Source organism: Lepidochelys kempii, chromosome 14 (assembly GCF_965140265.1).
Source record: "Lepidochelys kempii isolate rLepKem1 chromosome 14, rLepKem1.hap2, whole genome shotgun sequence".
In the NCBI taxonomy this organism is placed as follows: domain Eukaryota; kingdom Metazoa; phylum Chordata; order Testudines; family Cheloniidae; genus Lepidochelys; species Lepidochelys kempii.
Window position 1 is genome coordinate 8,029,277 of NC_133269.1, and position 21,916 is coordinate 8,051,192.

A 21,916-nucleotide genomic window follows, 5' to 3' on the forward strand; every position below is an offset into this window, starting at 1 on the left:
AGAACTGTCACACTGCACTCAAAAACATTTTTGGATAAAGTGCCTAGACAATGCAATGAATAGCACTTTATAAATACAGATCTAGGAAATAGTCCGGATTAGCCAGATTAGATAGATAACACAGAAGAAATAGAAAGCTACAACATGGAGGAATTAAAACCACCACCTGTCTTTAGTTTGTTTTATAATGCAAAGTTGCATCAATTAAAGAGAATAGCAACAGCTTTTTCTAACATTAAAAACCCACACCGCATACAAAGGCTCTTAGTCATATTTATGGTTATTTTAGTCCCAGATCAACAAAGCATTTCAGAACATGCTTAACTTTAAATAAGTGAGTAACCTCTTTGACTTCAACAGAACTACTCACATGCTTAAAGTTAAGCACATGCTTAAGTCTTTTGCTGAATTGAGGCATTTAACAGATTAAAACTGCAGATATAGCCAAGTGTGCAGGACAAGATATTTTGAAAAAGACATCAGGCTACATGTGCACTGCAATCCTTTGTAAGAGGATAGCATGTGCCTAACATATTGGTGGATTGCGTTTGTGGTGTATCTGGTTGCGTGAAACTGCAACACATGACACAAAGTCATCCAAAACTCTTTCAAATACTTTGCACTTAAAGCTTGTAAATGTGAAATTGACTTTTTCAAAATACCTTTTATTCTGCAAACTCTGTGATCTCTAGTTTTAATCTGTTAAAATAAATGTGACTAAGAACCTTCAGTTAAAGACATCTAATAATTAGTGTATGCTCCTAGGATTACATATTTCAGAAGATTAGTTTTAATTTAAATTTCTGCAGACCTGTATTGTCAAACGCTTATATGGCATATAAATTAACCACAGCACCATTTAACAAGGTCATTTATACTTTCTGATTTACCAATCTGTATCCAAACGTAAAAATTAACTTTAAAACACAACTTCATCAGTATATGTACTGTCCACTCTGTTTAACTCCTCATCATCACAAATAATGAACATATGGCTTTAAGTTTGTATATTTATATAAAGAAACAGAAAACCAAGTATTAAATACTATGTTAGTGGAGGCTCATCTTCTCTAATTTGAGAACAATCAGCTTTTCCAGCTGCAACATTGTGGACTTGAAGTAAAATCAATAAACTGTCAAAGCCTAGTGATTAGCAGAGCAGCTCAGATGTTTCTTATAGTTTCTCAGTTGATGAAAGCTCAAACACTAACTAGATATTTTCTTTTACAATTTAGAACAACTCTATTTTAGGTTTTATGCACAGAAAAACAGCGGTCAAGCTGAATGAGTGAACTAAACTAGCTTTCGAATGACTGTTAGTATTCAGATCTCCCTGTGAAACTTGACCTTGCAGCAGGAATCTGTGTTAAAAATACATCTAGCATTTTGTTTTCTTTATAGAACTCTGCCCTGGCCTTTATCTGAAGGAGCCCGATTACAAGCTTTAGAGGAAAGATTTGTTCTTTAAACATTTTTTCCTGCATTTGGCAAAGAGTAATCCCTTCCCCTCTCTCAACACCATGTTTTCAAAGGACTAAAATTAATTTGTACTAGTTAAATATTGCTTTGCTTGTACATAAGCAACCAGTGTTGTCAGCACAGCTCTGTAAGGACTATTTATTAGTTTATTGCTACTGCAGAGCCATCAAAGGAAAGAAAACATTGCTCTTGTGCCCCACAAAAATAATTAATAATTGTGTTGAATCTTGGCAACAAAAGAGTAGATTTCATACAGACAGGTGTGGTCTAATGGAATGGGAAGCCAGCCAGTCAGGAATTTCTGACTCTAATCATGACTTTCTGCCCTGGCCTACACTACAAAATGACTTCGGTATAACTACATCGCTCAAGGGTGTGAATAATCCACACCCAGGAACGACACAGTTATACCAACCTAAGTGCTGGTGTAGAGAGCACTGTGTTGGTGGGAGAGCTTCTCCCGCCAACACAGCTACCACCTCTCATACAAGTAGATTAACTAAGCCGAGGGGAGAAGCTCTCTCCCGTGCAGCATTTTAAGTGTAGACCTGACGTTACTATGATTCTATTTGTGGCTCTGAGCACGACATTTAACTTATTTGAATCTGCAAAAAGGGGTACAATACAGTAGAATTCACTTTTAGTGCTTTATTCAGCTACATGGAATAAGGAATCTATTGTGCTCTCATTGAAGAGCAAGGAAAAACTCCCAGTGGTATAAGCTAAGTCGGATGAGGGCTCAAATCTTAATTTCCAAAAGCCTGTAACTCCCTGCCAGCAAAGCAAAGGGCTGAGTGCAGAGCCTGAACTACCAGTGTGTGTATGAGGGGAGGAAAGTGGCTGCAAAACTGTCCTTTTTCACAGGCATTCAAGACATGAATTTTTAATCTACAACATGCTTGCAATTCACTATTATTAGACACATATCATATGTATGTGGAGATATATATTAAAATCCCCATACCTCTTCTAAGCTGTGGAGCGAAGAAGCAGATACTGCTCGAGATGTGAGCGGATGAAATGGCTCCTGACCAACTGCATGCTGATGATTCTGTATTTGTATAAAAGGGTTCTGTTGTGATCTATGTGGCAACGGAGGTATACCATAATGAAAGCCCTGCCCCATTAGGTGATTCTGCTGTAGGTTAGCATAGGTCCATGATCCATCAGGTTGCAGGTACTTCAAAGGAGGTGGGGTTATGTGTTCAGATGGCAGTGAGAACGGGGGATTGTATATTTGGGGCAAATGCTGCTGAAATGCTGGGTTGTTGGCTATTTCAATGTCTCTGTTGTTTTCAGTGAAGTTGGGAAAGTGGCCGCTGTGGTTTGAGTTGCATGAAGGAGAAGGGAGCGCTGGTGGGCTTCTGGGCTGAACTTGTCTGTATTGCAACAGTCTGGACTGGGGAGGTGGCATTTCAGCTAGGTCCCTGCTTTCACTTTGATCGCGGTGTGACAGTTCTCTGAGCAAGTCCTGGAACCTGTATTCACAGAATAAATGTTATTAAGATGGAGAAATGCAAAAAGTGCATTGCTAAAACTGGATTGACATACAAAACTCAGTGACCAATATCCTTCTGAAGGCTTGAAAATTTCTGGCCTTTCTATTCCAACGAGAAGGGCCTATTAATAATAATGTAACGTATCTAGGCCTATTGCTGACATTGAACATCATAACAACAACAACAACTGGCACCTACGCATGGTATTATAGTGAAGGTGGGCTATGTTCTGTTTTTAAATACAGTACTTTGAGAATTCAAACAACAAATACCTTGAATATGTTGCCTCTGTTTCGTCTTCTGTATTACTCGCAAGTTTCCAGTTTGCCCTAACTGGCTGTTGGTGCAATCCAATTGGTTGCTGGGGAAGATGTTGTAGGTGAGGATGGTGATGGTGTGGATATGGAATATTGCCCTGACTGAGATAGGCATTATGCTCATTCCATTGCTGTAACCTTGCTTGCTGCTGTTGCCTTAATGTTTCCAAAGCTACATTTCCATGCATACGATCTGTAAAACATTTACAAAAAATATAAAAATTTACCCAGCCTCCCTTTTTCAAAGCATTTGGTGCCAGAAAGGAGGATTCTACCATGTGTTATATTACATGTAAAAACAGTAGTGATAAGAAGGTACACAATGAAATCGCCAAATTTGCCAGCACCAAAAATGTGTTTATTAATAAAGTACCTGCTGTATACCAACCACTCCAAAAGTATCACAGAGCATAACCTGGTTATTTAAATCTCCCAGAAGGGCTATGTATATATGAAACTCATAATGAAACACTATTAAAATACACGCTCAGGAGAAAATTATCCCTGATCACTTTACTTACTGAAACTAGCCCAACAATAACCAATTCACAATTTTGAAGTCATACAGCCATATCCCTGACAAGTAAATACTTTCTTCATTTTCACTTTAGGGTAGCTACATTTGCACTCTCATCAGTGGAGAAGAGCAGTGGTACCTACCTAATGTCTCCCCTATGGGCATTCCTGCAGGATTCTCTTCAATGAAGTTGTTCAAGTGAGATGGCAGCATTGGGTTGTGCTGTGCAATAGGTCTCAGAGGGTTATTGACTTCTTGCAACATGGGTGGGGGATGATGTTCTGAAATCACAGCATCTACTGCAGGAGAATGTGGTCGGTGGGGAATTGGGTTATTAAAAAAAGACTGGCTGGGGCCCATCTGGTAAGCGGGGGAAAGTTGTGAAGGTTGTGGAGGCTGCTGATTTACATGATTATGCTGCTGGACTATCTGGCTCTGCTGGGGTGGTATTTGGTTTTGCTGTTCAGGCAAATGATTTTGTTGCTGACTTAAAAGATTTTGCTGCTGTTGCACAGGGTATGGCTGCCTGGGGATCTGGGACAGGTGCTGGTAGTGGCGACTGGGGACTGCATACTGTGTATGGGGAGGGGTGAGATGTAGATTCAGCTGCCTAGGGTTGAGATTATCTTTGCGATGAAATTTAGAATTAGGATAACCAACGCTGGAACGTGACTCTGGGCTTCTATTTTGGGAATTTCCTTCTACGTCAACCTAGAACAAAGGATAGAAAACATTTCAAAGTTACTTAAAAAAACAAAATCCCTGTAAGCTATGACTGTATTACACTAAACAAATTAATCTAACACTGACTCAGGCATACAAAACCTCAGGAATGTGGGAAGAATAAGGAAGAGAAAGAAGGTACTGAACAGCTTAAGACATATTCTTCTCTTTACTTATCAAACTGAAGGAATATTCTGCCAACGGTTCTGGCTGGCTTCATCTTATTTAAGCTCCTTTACTCTACTTGTGGTATTTTATTAATCTGAAATTTCTCCCCATTAGAGAGAAAATTAATTCCTTCATGGCTATTTCACTAGGTGCAAACTAAGAAGTGCACTCCATATTTGCTTCTTATTCTTCTATATTTAAACACTACACTCAGACATTTCCATCATCGAATTTCTTTCTGTAGCTACTGTTATTGCAGAGATGAATTACCAGCTGCTTCCTTATGATCATATCTAATTTAGCTAATTATAGGCAACTGTCAAACGCTGAGCCTTTTGCTTTTATTTGTAGGATACAGACACCAAATATTTAATGGAAAAAGTCGTTATTTGCCGGTTTTCGACATTTCACTTCAGAACACTCCATTATGAGACTCACACCTTTATTTCTAAAACTGAAATTGTAGTCTACATTAAACTATCCTCTTACTCTCCCAGAAAATTACTGAAGATTTCTGAATCTTCACTCCTAACAGAACTATTTACATTTATAGGAGTTTTATATCAAAAGGTACAATAATTTCTAAACATTTAAAAATCAATAATACTCAGTGCTATTCCTATGTGTAGACTTAAAATTTACAAATCAGTACATTTAAAAAAAGTTATTTATGCTAGTCATCAGTGAAATACAAATTGTAAACAATGGGATTAATATTGTGTGGAAGGACAAGTAGCATGAGAAAGCACTTCAAAAAAAGTCAGATTCAAATCTTTTACATTTTCTCTTGCCCTTGGGTGACGAGAAGAGGGACCTATCGTCACTCAACAACAACTAGTGCCGATCAACACTGATGGGTTCTGAATCCCATTCATTGCCCCGGGATAGAAATGTGGTGACTGATGGGGAGGGGGCCTGTTGAGCAGGAGGGGAAGAAATATAGAATCCTTAGAGTGAGATACATAGTACCAAAAAGGGAAGGAAAATTATGGGGGGAAAACAACTCAAAACACACCTGTTTGGATTCCACAGGTTTTTTCTCAGGTGTCCGAATTTTATTAATTTCGGGTCCAGCACTGTTTTCGGTTTTACCTAAAAATATTTATGATATTTATGCATTAGTTTCTAGGTATGTAAAGAATGAAGGAATATTTTCAACATGTTTGTTTATTTTCCTTAGACATGGGCAGACTTAGAACTATAAGTACAGCATTTATGTCAGGGGGCAGAAACTTAACACAACGTTTCCTCCTAAATATGGCCTTCCCCTTACACTGTATGTTTTAAGTTTTGTATTTGAATCATTACAAAGTACCTCTTCCAGTTCAATGGCTGGGCTACTGGAGCTATTGCAGGAGAAAGTAATCACTGGTTTGTGCAAGAGAAATAGAAATGGACCTAACACAGGAACTTTTATCCGAACCACTCCCCTCCCTGAACTTTGGTAGCTCAGGTTTCAGAGTGGCAGCCGTGTTAGTCTGTATCAGCAAAAAGAACGAGTACTTGTGGCACCTTAGAGACTAACAAATTCATTTGGGCACACAGCTTATGCCCAAATAAATTTGTTAGTCTCTAAGGTGCCACAAGTACTCCTTGTTCTTTTTGGTAGCGCAGTAACCTTTGATCCAAACAAACACGGACTATTCTGTTTGTAAAGGCAAAAACACCTTACTTAGCACCTCTCTGGTTTTAACTTTTAAGCAACTAACTAAAACTCATCCATCACTGGAGTTCTGTGAGATGCCAGGGAAGTGATGTTAAAGATATCAGAACCCTATTGATAAAAAATCTGAACCCCAAGTTAAACTTAACCTTTTTAGGTTCAGTTAAGATAAACATCAATTTTTCAGTGAAGGCTGCCATAATACTCTTACATTGGCCTATTGATCCTAAACTTTGCAACATATGAGGAGGTGCAATAATATTAGAAATCTTGCAACTGATTAGGTAAGTATATTTTCCAGATATGGCTTATGTATTTGGACAAATAGAAATATAATAGACACTTATTGTACTAGACATTATGATCCAAAAAATTTCTTAAACATGTAGTTTACACACAAGAACACAATATTCTTTTTCAGCTGAGGGTTATCTTTGAAACGTAACTCCTTGAAGTGGACAGATCAGAAATGGAGTACTTCTGGCACCTTAGAGACTAACCAATTTGAGCATAAGCTTTCGTGAGCTACAGCTCACTTCATCGGACACATATCAAAGTACATGGTAAGGAAACCACAAATCTCAACAACCAAAAGAATTAATGCATCTCTGAAAGCATTTTTTTTTATTTATTTTTTTAGTAAAACTGCTTCCCCTTCTAATTTCTATAAAGTAACAGTTGCATGAAGGCAGGCTCAATCAATCTAAAGCATATTTTTCATGTATGCACTTACACTTTACACAAAAGTGAGGAGATATGTAAAGTGTATATTCAGTTTTAAAAGATACTGGTTTAAAACAGCATTTATATGAGCAAATCAAGAAAACTTTTAGGATCTCATGAGAAAAGAACACTTACAAGATGGGACAGGAAATATGTCATAGGCATTTACATACAATAACATTTGTGTTCCTGAAACAGTCATTTCAATTCTCCCAACAATGTACACTTCACTGAACTGCTGATGTTTGAGTTTTGCTATTATAGCTTCTCTTCCATCTCCAGTAGAGTACTAATGACATAATTCTTTTTTCTGTGGCACATTGTTCTTCTGTGGCAGGATTCTTGTTCTGTGAAACAATCTTTAAGACATGCTGGACATGGTAATGGTAATAGTCTGATCAGTGACCTTTAGTCTTGAAAAATGTAGCATTATGTATTGTTTCAAATGCAAACGGTACTTTTTGTTGGTTGTTTGATTCCCTTTTGTCATTAAATAGATTCAGTTAATCACAAAAAATCTCAGCTCTCTTCGGTAACTCAGAGAAATCTAGGTTCAGAATAGCTACACAAGAACATACTAGAGAAAGGCAAAGTAAACCCAGTGGATAATAAAACTATGTTAGCTACCAATTCAAGGAACCGCCTAGCAAAAAGATACGCAGTGAGAAAAATAATAGCTCCATATACTCGCTAATAAAAGGAGCTCTGGAAATAATTAAAAAAAAAGAAATTAAAGCACAAATACCTACAAAACCTTAGCTTCAAAAGATTAGACAAATATTTCTTTCTTGCTCCTAATTCTTAATGCCAGGAAGAAAAGAGTATTATGAGTATTTCCAGTATTACGTAGGTATGAAAAATCCAAGTCCAGTATAAGTGTCTTCTAGTAGAAGTCAGGACCCTGCAAACCTTAGCAGGGCAACTTTCTAGTTGGCTATTATTGTCATAATTAGACAGTATCCACTCAAAAATGAGATAACTCACTCGAGCCACATGCCTCGCTCCTCCATATGCTGATACAGGGACACATTCTGTCGGAATTACTTCATATGTAGAGAGGAGTTAACCAAGGGCAGAATGTGGCCTTCTCATGCAACTTACCTTACAATCTTACTTCCCAGCACATATATCAAGGGCACCTCCAAACTTAACAGAAAGAGGGTTTGGTTCACACTGGTCAGCAGAAAAGAAACTACTAATTTCTCTGACTCTTGCTGCCACAGAATGAGGGGCTAAATCAGCAATCCTTCTAAGTGCTAAGAGACTTCAACACCTATTTCAATTAATAGAAAGGGAATGTGCTCAGCACTTGCACAATCAACCCCTAATGATCAGATTTTTGGGTGATCAACAGAAGAAAAGGAGTTTATTTTAGTGCATTTCACAAGGTTGATTTGTCCTCTGAGAACCCTTTTCACTAGTTAGCTTACTGAAATTCAAGTTATTGAACTGCCATGGCCAAAATCAGTTTCTCAGGATTTTCCTCTTCTCTGAAACCTAGAATACTGTGGGAGAATAACACCAAGGATGGCATGTTGGATTTCTCTCTGTATTATCCCTGTTTTAATGAGCTTCAGTGAAACCCCCTTCATGTGATTATTTCAGTGAACTATTTAGAGTCCAATTATCTATGCAATTCTTTGAAAAGGAATAATAATGTCTTCTGGTGTGCTACTGTGACAACTTACATGTTTCGTATACTGATACTACAGAAAGTGTCTCAGCTTTCTACCTCAGCCTTCAAGTTTTCAAATATTTAATGAGGAAGGATTTTGCAATACATAGCTCGAATGAAAGAATCCATCCTAATAGCACAAATGAATTCAGAGCATCTTTTAATTGTAATACAAGCCTTCAGCACTAAGGTGCAATTCTGCTCTGAAACTGGATTTTAAGCAAATAGAATCACAGAATTCCCTTTTCATTGTCTCTCAGTGATGCCTCGTCAGATTTTCAGTGTGGGCCAAATCCTCCTTCTCTTATTTGTTTGTGCAGTCTCAGAGAAGGCAATGGACCTACTCATTTGAGCAAGGGGAGCAAGATTCATACCTCTGTAGATTAATTTTTTTTCCCCCTAACTGCCTATCCTGCAACTGTACCTGAGATCTGAAGTCAAGCTGCCTTCACTCTGCCTCGGTAAAGATTCCACAATACAAATTTACTTCGCAATTCTATTGGTAATATGAATGACAAAACACTCCAGCTAACCATCCCATTGCTGTAGAGGGATAAAAGAGTAAACTATTTTTTGTCACTATAGCAAACAAATATGACTCAGAATATCCATCAGGAGAAGATCTCTTGAGTATGAAGGTGGCATTTTTACGCAGTCATTTTTCTGATCATAATCACAGTTCAAGGAGAAATTTAAGCGGTAGCCAAATCTCAAATAGGACCACAATGGCATTTGACTTTATTCCAGATTCACTCTTCAATTCCTAGCATGGAGACTATTTCATTCTAAGCCCTAAATCATTTCAGGTTTTGCAATGTATTTTCCTACATATTGGAATATAAATGGTTTTCCATCTATATTAGAAAAAAATCATAAATGGCATATCAATAACCAGGATCCCTGGGTTTTCAGGATACTCCAGTAGGGTTATGTCCAATGCTAAAATCATACTCAAGGAAATGAATCCTCCACTACCACCAGCCTACAGTACGGTCTACAACCTTGCACAGCCTCCCATTACAGACACACAATTCATAGCACAATAAAGCCTACGATAGAGATAGAATTTCCAAACACCAGCTATTTTCCTGGCTAGGCAACATCACGAATAATCATTTCTGCTTAATATATTTGCTAATGTTTTACAAATTATTCTAACTTTGTGTCTATTTCTTCATATCCACATCCCAAAACACACCAACTCCGTGGGGAATCTCAGGAAAGAGAACAGGTTCTGAGTGGGGCGTGGGAAATGAACTACCCTGTCAGCCCCCTGAAGAACAGGATTGGTGTTCACAAGTTGGGGATAGCATGGAGAACCCTGCCATGTGAGCACCATTTCTGTGTGTAAACAGAGGAACAAGTTTCCATTGCTGTCAAATTCAGCATCTGTCAGGAACATTCAAATTCACCTTAAAAATGACGGGTTTCTCACAATATTTTGTCTGAACTGCAGATATGGTCACCAAACAAGAAGTCGCCTGTGGGGGGATTTGAAGAAACATACAACTCACCATTTCGATTTTGTTCATGTTGCTCCTTTTCTTGATGTTGAAGTTGCTGCTGCCCTATACTAACTGGTGAATGATGTCCCAGGCCATAAGGTATAGGAGACCCGCGCCCATGCGCCTGTAACAAGTTCATATTATACGCCATAGCTGCTTGGTGTGTAATGATTCGAGGGTCAACTGCAAACCTACCCTGATACCCTGTCCACGGTACCTATGTAATATATAAAAAAAAAAAAAATAGTTGCAATAAATGAATGTACATTTAAGGAAAGGCACAGTGTCAATTACAATTACTATGGCAACATCAGGAAGCACTTCTCCATATTAGTGGTGATGATGAGCTGATAAAGTACATGTGAGTGACAGGAAATATGAGCAACAAGTTCAGGTAAAGAGCAAAAATTCAGGCATAGTAGCAACGGTCACAGAGAAGAAGATTTTTGAAGAAGAGTGAGATAAACAATGAAGGCTACATTGGGGGGAGGAGGGAGATCATGGAAGTGCATCTGACAGGAGATAAGACTTGAAAAGCCACTGAAACAAGAAGGCAGGGATCTTCCCTTCTCCCAACAGCAATAAAAGCAGATGAAACTTATTAAATAAAGAAGGTGGGTCAATGCATCATTACTGCAGATATTCAAGAACAGGTTACATATATTAGTGGAAAGATGGACAGAGTAGCCTATGAACTAAATACCATGACCAGGCAGGTCACGCTCTCCACTAAATGCCCCAGTAGTCAGTGGGGCTCTGGTGGGCTCAGCAAGCAGTCCACTCACACGTTACAAGCTGAAGAACTGGGACCTAAAAATCTATGTTATGGGACATATTTTAAAAGGTGACGCGCGCGGGGGGGGGGGGGGGCGCGTCAAGAAGGGTCACACGCCCCTTCCGAAATGCCTAGTGGGGGCACATTCAGCAGGAAACCACTGTGGTGAAAGGAGCAGAATGGGGGGCTGCCGGGTGGCCCCATGCCGTCAGGTCCTCCAGCCCCACCCCCAGCCCTTCCACACAGCTGCTTCTCCTAGGGTCTGTACAGCCCCGCTGGAGGACAGGGCTGGGGGCAGCACCGGTACAGCCGTGCCAAAGGAACTGCCGGCATGAGGCCACTTTTCTTTCACCTAAAATCAGTATCCGGTGCAGCAGGAGAACAGAGCCGCCCCCCCCCCCCCCCCCCCCGCCAGGTAACGTGGGATGGGGAGAGAACAGGAAGAGCACAAGGGCCCGGGCTGGGGGGTGGGACGGGGATGAGTCACGTGGGGAGATCACGAGCCACCCTTTGCGTTCCTCCCACGAGTTGCCCATCTGTTTGAAATAAAATTCACTTCTTGAAAGCGTGAAATCCAGGGTCTTTAAAATACTGTGCATTTAGTGGCCTAAAATCTGAATAGGAAGACATCTCTGGATCAAATTAGTTCAATCTTTCCCTGTGGGGAAGTTTATTAAAAAGAGCGATCCCATGAATAAAAAGAGAATGAAATGAATATCATCAATGCTCATTGTGACAAACCATCTTTAACTGATGGCAGCAGACAACCTCCCACATTTTTTACTCTGGATCTGAAAGCTGCCCTAAACGATACAAAAAGGCCTTTTTGTTTTACATGGCCACAGTCATTTTATCATATTTTTAATAAATTAATCCCTTCATTATTTGCTTTAAACATAGCATCTTCCAAGCAATTCGTTAGATTTTTGCAAATATTTGCCCTTGAAACCTGCATTCCTGAACTTCAGCTTTGGGCTATGTGCTTCCTCCAATTGTGTCTGTGCCATTTCAAAGTATCTCCAATATACTTCTTTTTGAAAGCAGACATCTCATTAGTATGTGTACCTTCATACCTAATTATTTAAAAGTCCATCCCCGGGGGCGGGGGTGGAATACGCTCAAACATACTGATATTTTCATATTTTTTTTCTTTTGATTGGCGGTACATAGGAATATATTAGGTCTTAAACTGTAAAACAGAAAAAAATATTTAAATTATCTTGTTTTGATATCAATAAAAAGTGAGTAAGTATTACAAAGATACAGCTGCTGGCCTTCTCATTCCATTTAAATTTAAGCATCATATGCAGACTTCTGGTAACCTAGTAAAAAGAAAACTTATTTGATCTAATGAATGGAAATCAGTGGCCTTACCACTTAAAAAAAGGAGAAGATTGTGTAATCTATAGTTGCCAGATGGTTTTCATAGTTGAAAGCACAGGTTTAGAGCAGGCCTCAAAATAGCAGCCATGAATTGGGTTTTCATAAAGAACCTACACAACTATTAAAAAAGTTAACTGTGTGTGACTATTTAAAAATGTATAAGAAATTATATGTACACATGTGCACGTATATATCCTATCCCCAAAGAACCTTTCAGGATATGTGCACAACTATGTTACCGCACAACATTATTTCTGTAACTACTGTTCTCTCTTCCCCAATTTCCTACCTATTTTTTTCTGCTCTTAGGCCTGGTCTACCCTGCAGGAGGGTGGGGGGAAGAGAAGAGCTAAGTTGGTCTATGTTACACAACTTCAGCTATGAAAACAGCTTAGCTGAAGTCGACGTGCTTGGAGCTACTTACCGCGGTGTCTTCACTGCGGTAGGTCGACTGCTGACGCTCCCCTGTCGACTCCACCTATACTTCTTGCTCCGGTGGAGTACCGGAGTCGACGGGAGAGCGCTCGATTTATCACATCTTCACAAGACGCGATAAATCGATCCCCGATGGATCAATCGCTCCGGAGGTAAGTGTAGACATGCCCTTAATCTTAGATTTAGGCTTCCAGGTGAGCGAACGTGCTTTTTATTTGTACAGTGAAATATCTAGAACACTCTTTGGTGCTACATCAATGTATAATTCTGCAAGTAATTCCTGCAACCTAAATGAAACTGCAAGCCTCATTGTATGCTCAAGTTATAGTCTCTTCTTTGACATCTCAAGGATGATCATTATTTGGCAACACTGTGGGTAAAGTCAGCCAGAATTATAGTTGCTACATCTAATGGAGAGAGAACTGAAGGGAATACTGACTCCCATTAAAAAAAAGTAGGGGGAAATCTATTGATATAGTGTGGTCAACAACAGAACCAGGCACGTAATTTCAGCAGCACAGTGCTCCACAAAGGAAAATTAATAGTTCTAAATTGATCAGCTGGACAGTTAACTGCTTGTAATAAAATTTTCATATGCTGGTAATATTTTAGCACCCAAAGCTGAGGTGAGCTAGAATCATCTTCTATTGTCTAGTGTGTTTTGGTTTAGCAGTATGACAACTTCAAAAGGAGTGCTAGTCATAAAGCAACAGTCTGAGGGAATCAGACACACTTCTTGTGATGCTCCAGAGAGAAAGATACATCTCCCATTACGCTTATTCCTTCAGGGGACTATGATGTGCACCTGTGAAGCTTCACAGAAGTGGATTTGAAAATCAGACTTACATGCAGAGAATACGAAAGACTAGAAGCATAAACTCTTGGATTTTCAGTCAAATTAGCCACAATAAGAGGTCCTGTTCAAGTACTCAGCTGTTCAACATTCAGATACATGCAATTATAGTCCTATCTATTCAAATCACAAGCTTTAAGGCAAATATCGCTATCATATAGCACAAAAATTACTTTGCACAGAATAATGAGAATGTCTGTGGTGAGTATTTAGGGTCTGAACCTAATCTTATACCACTTTTACTGGGATGTAATTCCATTGACTGCAGTGTCTCCTGAATTACAACAGGGAAAGGCAAATCGGAAAATGCCCCTTAGGCCTGGTCTACACTAGAAAATTAGGTCGTCTTAACTATGTCGCTCAGGGGTGTGAACAATCCACACCCATGGGCAATTTATTTAAGCCTACCTAAATCCCAGTGTAGACAATGCTAGGTCGATGGAAGAATTCTTCCATGGATATAGCTACTGCCTCTCGGGGAGGTGGATTACCTACACAAACAGCGTTTACATTGACGCACTAAGCAATGCACGGCAGCACTACACACCTGCACCGCTGTAGAGTTTCAAGTGCAGACAGGCCCTTACACAAAATGAAGAGAAGCAATTTTGAAGCCCTAAGTACTCAGCAAGCCACATTTTCTTAACATGCTAACAGACAAGCAAGCAAACCCATTTTAATTTGAGTACAGTATTATTCAAATTGTGTTGTTTACATGTTATATTTTTCCTTGTATATTTATGGTAATAAAAGTATGATTCGTAGCCTTCCAGGTCTGGATTCTGACTTGCTAAATTAATACAAAAGATGGATAATATTGTAACTTATTTTATAACCCAAGTCACTGAAACAGTAATAAAACAAACCTGTAAATTATTATACTAATTAGTGAATGTGGGGAGTTTGGGCAGAGGTTGTATATACAGTACTTTTGTTTTTATCTAAGGAAAGGACTAGGTAGATCAGTGGTTCAAGTAACTAACCTCATACCTTGCAAATCTGAGATCAAAGGCTACCATGATAATATGATCTGCTCTGAAAACCCAAGGGCTATTATGGACTACTACTACTGTGCTTTATAAAAGATGACTTTTGAAACCTTACAACACTTCTCTCTTTACACTTCTACATAGAAAGCACCCTGTTGCTGCTATTCCTCCACAAATTCAACGAATGCTTGTGAAACAATATTATTCAGAAAGCTTTCAATAATTGACCATTATATCTCAACTGTTCCTGCATTCTCATAAAAAGGCCAGTAATTAATCATGATCATCTTCGTTCGATTTTAACATGGGTAATCCTCATATGACTTAAACATGAAAACCATTTTAGGCTGTGTGATATTCTTTGTAGGAGCAACATCATTAAGACCTTGCAGCTTGGTGGTCATCACCACATTCCTAGCCAGGAAAACCCAAGTAAGCATGAAAGATGCTGACACACTTTTCACTACCTAGTCTTGTGTTCATTTTTATCGATATAATAAAAGGAGAAAACAGGGGAAAAAAATGCTTACAGGCAAAGGCACAGACATGACCATATTTCCTCCATAGACAGCAGGTACGTAAAGAATACTTGTCCCAGTGTGAGGATCTATCCTTTGAACAGGGCTTGGAGATTTCCCCAGGTTGGGGTGAGGTCCAAGAGGAGGAGGAGGAGGAGGAGTATACGCTCTGATAGGATTTCCAATTAGGACAGAAGGATTGGGCTGAACTGAAAAATAAACAAAAAAGGAAAACAAAGGGAGGAAAAGAACATGAAGTACTTCAATGACATTTTTTTTCCCTTCCAAAAATGGACCCTTCTTTACAAATCCACTGGGTAAGTCTTTATACAGAAGAATCCAGAGAGCATTAATCTAAAATCAATATTCTTTCCATAAGTTTCCGCAGATCCAATACACAAGCTAAGTTTTAGTGAACTTCTGGGACTGGTAGAAAGCTGGGGGAAAGGGTGGGGGAGAGGAAGGAGCAGGGGGAGTTATCTAAAAGCAGAGGAAGAGGGTGGGGGAGAGGAAGGAGCAGGGGGAGTTATCTAAAAGAAAAACTCCCCAGTGAGCACCATCTATACCTTTTTACTTAAAATATGACATGACTGTTAAGGTGGCCAAATGACCTGTACCAATTGCACACATTACAACAATACAACCCTGGTTTACTTCTTCACTCTTTTAATAGGGACTAGAAATGCCTTTAAAATTAAAAACAAATACATATAGGTCTCAAGTCACTGTAGACTACCTGGCGAGAATATCATGATTCAGTAAATTATAACTCTGTGTGGATCCATATATCCAGGTATGTCCAAACTATGTTATAAAAGAGTTAGAATCATTATCATTTTATACCATGATTCCCTTACACAGCCATTTTGCAAGTGTAGATAGGCTCACACACGAGATTACTGTACCCATTCCAAAGTGGTGTATAGCATGGGTTTCAGACACAAATCTTCTGCCACTGGTCAGGGAAACTGTGGTAGAACCATAGTAGCAACAACTATGTTGCAACAAGGTTGTATCTAGGTTCTAAAGTCAGCATGCAAAGTGCATACAATGAGAACCCAGGAGTTACCTAATGTCTACTTAAAGTATGCTGAGATATCTGCTTGCTGAATTCACATAAGGAATAAATTACTTTCATAGACATAATGGGCCTGATCCTCCCTTAACACATTCAGCTGTATAAATCAACATTAACTTCACTGATGTCAAACTAGTAGAAGCATAGGAGAATCAGTCCCAGTTTCTCCAGAGAAACAGTAGACACTTACCAATTCCATCAGTTTGAAAATGGTCATTCTGATTATGATGATGACCCTTGCCCTTTAATGAAAAAAAATCATAATGACTTACTTTTTTTTACATGTTTAATGCAGACCAAACACAAAGATAGTTCTTTATTTCAGCACAGTAACAGTCAAGTAAATTAAATATAATTACAGAGAAGAGGTTGGAAAAAACAGCAAGTCTACGACTCTTCTCTTGAGTATTTTTACTTGCCCAATTCCACTGGTTCAGTACTGTTCCACCAAGGCCAGTACAAAGTTCCATTAGTAAGCACCTCCGTTTCACAGTGCACTCTGCCCATCCTTCCAATTCCCACTGCCAAACCTGACTACTAAAACGGGGTATTTAAAATTGCACTGTCCCTAGTCTTGCAATATTTGAAATGCTCCCATTTCTCCCTTTTTCCAAAGAAAAAGATATAGATTTGCTTTATTATTATTGCTTGAAACGGGAACTACAAGCAATTTGATACATGGATTTGAAATGACCAGTTTCACTCTAGCTTCTGTAAGTACCTCTGCCTTTGCAGGGTCTTTAGGATCTTATGATATACACAGCATTGGGACACAGGTTCTCTGAGGATTTGATATCTTCTTTGGCTTCAAGTTAAAATTTTAGAACAGAAACACTTGTCAGGATAAATATTATTATTATTATTATTATTATTATTTTGGTTTGCCAGCTTTGAGTACCTTGATCATCTACAAAGAACGGATAAAAGAACAAACTTTTCCATCATCACAGATGTGCAGGGAGAAAGCAAACAGCTGTTACCAACTTAATTTATTATTGGCAGCTCCCCTTCATCAACGTGTGCACATGCGTGCACACCTGACACTCAAAAACGGGTTTCCAAAAGTGTCTAGAGCTTTAGAGCACTCCCTGGAAGCTAATCTCTAAACAGAAAAGGAATACTTGTGGCACCTTAGAGACTAACCAATTTATTTGAGCATAAGCTTTCGTGAGCTACAGCTCACTTCATTGCATCCGATGAAGTGAGCTGTAGCTCACGAAAGCTTATGCTCAAATAAATTGGTTAGTCTCTAAGGTGCCACAAGTACTCCTTTTCTTTTTGCGAATACAGACTATCATGGCTGTTACTCTGAAATCTCTAAACAGTAACAGCTATCTTCACACAAAAATTATTTACATAGATTTTAAGCTTTGATACTTGATTTTCAGTTAGTTTGACTTTGTTTGTATACATTACATTTACATTTTGCTGAAGGGAACTTTTGATTATGTATTCAAAAGACATGTATAATAAGGGCTAAGGAGCTAATCCTTATTTGTATAATTTGTAGGACAAGAGCACTTTTAAAAACAAGAAGGCAGTCACTTACATAGGAAGGCTGAAAATAAAGTAAAGAATAAGCAAAAGGCCTGTAAAAGCTGTACGTATGTAAAAGTCTGCTAAATGTAAATAATGTACTAAGGCAACCATTTTAGAAACTGACTGGAAAATCCAACACGGTCAATTTAAGCATTGTTCACCAAAGGCTACCTCCAGACTAGGAGGTAGGGTTGTGAGTATAAATAGCAGTATAGTAGCAGTGGAGGTATGGCTTAGCGGTACTGAGTACCTACTCCCCTGCAGGTTTGTATTCAGCCTCTGCTGCTGCTACCCATGCTACCACAGCTACACTGCTAGTCCACATCAAGCTAGTGCAATTATGTGTACACAAGCAGGGGAATCACACCCCTACTTCATCGCGTAGACGTAGCCAAAGAGACGGCAGACAGTAGTGCTAACATAATCCCTTTCTTCTACCGCTCAACAGTATATATCACATTTTATATGTATTGCAGAAATACTTCCCCAAGTCAGAAACATTGTATGTTATCGCTCTTGAGATTGTATATGCCGCAGTGAGGGGAGATGCAGTAGAAGTGATGGGCCAGTCAATTGCTGCTAAGCTATGCTGCAGCAGTGGAGGCGATAAAGCATGGCACCATGCACCCTGAATGATAATCTGAGATCCTTTCAGTCATTTTCTGTTAATCAATCACCCCACCTTTTGCAATTCATTATCAGTTGCTTGGTCTTTATCCCCCTGGTATCTGCTACCCAGAAGGGATGACAGAGCAGATCTTTGGGATGAGTTCTCTTCTGCTGGGTGTATTTTACATTAGAAAGGGAGGCTACATTCAGTGCTATCACTCCTACATGTTAATGAACACTTAGGCATCAACTGAAGAAAGCACCTAAGCACCTGAAATCAACAGGACATGCACACGCTCAAAGTTAAGCACGTTCCTAAGTTCTTTGCTGAATAGGATGCTTTTCTGAATCAGGAGATGCACTCTCAAATTTAAAATATTTTTAAAAACCTATTTACTTTACTTGCCCAGTAGATAAGTCTAGGCAGTTTTCCAGAAGTCTGAGCTAATTAATCAGTTGTCTAAGTACAGAGACAGGTGGATTTGACAAATGTTGACCTATGCATAAAATAGATTAAAGGACAGTGTCAGACTGGTCTCCGATTTTCTTATGGTTTTTTGGATTAATATTATTTTTGAAAAGAAAATTATTTATTTTTAATAGTTGTGTTTAAGCAAACAAAACCCCAGAAGCTTTTAAAAAGGGGCTATTTGTATACTAAGAGACCTAATACCAAATCACAATTTAGTCAAGTTTTGTGCCTTATCATCACCCATTTGTTGTTTACATAATTCTATTGCTGTATTGGTTTATGCTGTCAATTGGTATCAGATGGTCTGTTATATGCCCATAAAAGTTCTGCTTGACCTAACAAACTTGCTATGCTCTGTAGCAATTGCTTTCAGGGACCGTATTTTCAAAATGTGGAAAGATTGTCTCCTTTGACTAAGATTCTGTATGTAACTGCATCACATGGTGATTTTTTTAAAAAATTTACAGTGCAGTTCTATACACGTAATGACTCTGTACAAATGGCACCATGGAGCTCTCAATGGCTTCTGGATTAAATTTACAAATAAAAAAAAATTAAAAAAAATTTCCACTACTTCCCCCAATAGCAAACGAACCCAACCTGAGAGCTGAAAGTCAAGCCAGCTTCTTTCTGGTTTGTGCAGCATCACCATTAATAAACACAACTCCATTGCCTTCAGTTAGGTTTCACATTAGGCCTAGCAATTCTGTTGATAATGCACATGCCAGTACAAAATCCAGCTAACTCCATATTAGCTGTTTTGGCCCTGAAGGGGTCACAGATGTAAAAAACTTATTAAAAACTATTAGCCAGGATGGGCAGGGATGCAAAACCATGCTCTGAAGTGTCCCTAGCCTCTGTTTGCCAGAAGCTGGGAACAGGTGATAGAGGATGGACCACTTGATGAACTACCTGTTCCATTCATTCCCTCTGAAGCACCTGGCATTGGCCACTGTTGGAAGACAGGATACTGGGCTAGATGGACCAATGATCTGACCCAGTATGGCTCTTTGTAGGTCAAGGAAGACATTTTATGCTGAATAAGCACTGGGGCAGATGTAAGAAGGTACCAGTTTTACAGAGTCACTTTTCAGCGTGGATCACAGTTAGGCAATACCTCTTGAACTGCACAGATATCCATAAACTCAGTACAGAACAATTCTTGGGGACTAGTCTTCCTATTTCTTCAGTAGTAGAAATACATCAGCATCATTCAGGTCTCCAGCCTCCTCTCCACTAACAACAATAAATGTTATATTTTAAAAGGCCTAACAAAAACAGAACTAATCACAGGCTTTTAAAACTTGAAAGGAAAAAAAGGGAGCTTTATTACTTATTGTAGTTACTTCCTACGTGTGTTCAAGTATTATCTGCTTACTTTACTCCTGTCATCTCAGATGACAACTTGTCAACTATGTTCAGATGGAATAGCTCTTATTACTGTGATGATGTAGGTGGAAGGAAGATTTTCAGATTTTCAGTTATATCCTTGACGGTAATTAAATTTGGCCTTTTGATGAACAGCAATCATCAGTTAATGCTAAATAAATACTGTATTTCAATACAGTTAAGGCAAGAAGGGACCATTATGATCATCTAATGTGACCTCCTGCAAAATATAAGCCACTGAATTTCACCTGAGGTAATTTTTGCACCAAGCCTAAAAAAATTGTGGTTATTGTCACACGGGTTCTTTGTTCTCCCTCACTGGTCTGTCTGTATCAACCTGTTGTGTCTTGTCTTAGACTGTAAGCTCTTCGGGGTGGGGACTGTCTTTTTGTTCTGTGTTTGTATAGCACCTAGCATAATGGAGTCCAAGACTGGGGCTCCTAGGTGCTACGGTAATACAAACAATAAAAGAATGAATGAATGGTGGTTGAGCTAGAGCACATCTTTCAATGAGAGATCCAATCTTGGCCAGCCCACGCTACTGCTAAATAAATACCACCTTGTAATGAGGTCTAGTGCTTGCTTTTGAAATTGTTGAAGGCCCCTTCAGCAATTGCACTGACACCATCAACTGCAAGTCTGTATGTGTGTGTGGAAGCTATTTTAAAACAACCACCAGCCCAATAAACCTTTTATATCATTTCTCGACAGGTATTTCTACCTTCACTACCACCCCCTGACAAACTTCATTACCAGTTATGCTTTACCTTGGGTGGTGATTGTTGCTGTTTGTTGATATTTGCAGAATGCTGCTGTCGCAGAGCCCGAGGGATAAACTCAGGTGCCAGTGGATTCAACACATAGGTTTTCTTTAACTCCAAAGCCTCCAACTGAGCCTTGATCTGTTCAAACGTGATACCATGGAGGCTCTCATTCTCGTGACACAGGGCAATAAACCTCTCCCAAAATTTCCTATGGAAAACAGTTAGAAAGAATAAGATTTACCAACTCAGGTTATAGTTAACAGAGGTTTTACACAGCAAAGTACAGTTTGTATTTTTCCTACATGCCCATCTTACACATCATGCCTCCAATTCTGCAATGAGATCCAGGGGCTGGGCCCACACATCCATGCGGAGCCCCAGCCACAGAGTAGGCATAAGGGTCTGTCCAGGCAGATCAGACTCCAGCCCTAACCCTATGTCATATCATATCTGATTCCTATACCTATGTCAACATAAAAGCAGAGACTGCACTAACCTGGAAATTTTATGGAAGAGCAAACACAAACACCACAGACTCTATTAAAGCTCAAAAAGCCAAGTGCTCTACAAAGAAGATTAGTATCATTATCCCCATTTTTTCAAATAGGGAAACTGAGGCCTGGGGGAAAAAGTGACTTGCCCAAGGTCAGGCAGCAAAGCAGTAACAGAGCCAGAAACTGATTTCAGGTCTTCTGAGTCCCAGTCCAATGCCACATCAACCAGGCTATATTGCCTCCTCTGGAAGAAGGAAGTTGTCACTGACAGGATCAGAATTAGTGTATTCACTAATATCCTTAGCAGTGTTAAACTGCAAAGTGCAGCTGTACTCATGGCCCCAAGCCC

At 39.2% G+C, this 21,916-nt stretch overlaps 1 protein-coding gene across 6 annotated transcripts in view; it reads right to left on the reverse strand.

Moving 5' to 3' along the window:
• HELZ (helicase with zinc finger) overlaps positions 1 to 21,916 on the reverse strand; it is a 149,517-nt gene that overhangs the window by 18,712 nt on the left and 108,889 nt on the right. For all 6 annotated transcript variants that reach the window (XM_073310830.1, XM_073310828.1, XM_073310832.1 and 3 more), the window contains 8 exons: positions 21,077 to 21,281; positions 16,491 to 16,542; positions 15,235 to 15,431; positions 10,279 to 10,486; positions 5,719 to 5,795; positions 3,956 to 4,523; positions 3,251 to 3,488; positions 2,444 to 2,957 (listed from right to left, as the gene is read on the reverse strand). In XM_073310830.1, the coding sequence (XP_073166931.1) occupies positions 2,444 to 2,957; positions 3,251 to 3,488; positions 3,956 to 4,523; positions 5,719 to 5,795; positions 10,279 to 10,486; positions 15,235 to 15,431; positions 16,491 to 16,542; positions 21,077 to 21,281 (2,059 nt within the window). The remainder of the gene's footprint in view (positions 1 to 2,443; positions 2,958 to 3,250; positions 3,489 to 3,955; positions 4,524 to 5,718; positions 5,796 to 10,278; positions 10,487 to 15,234; positions 15,432 to 16,490; positions 16,543 to 21,076; positions 21,282 to 21,916) is intronic.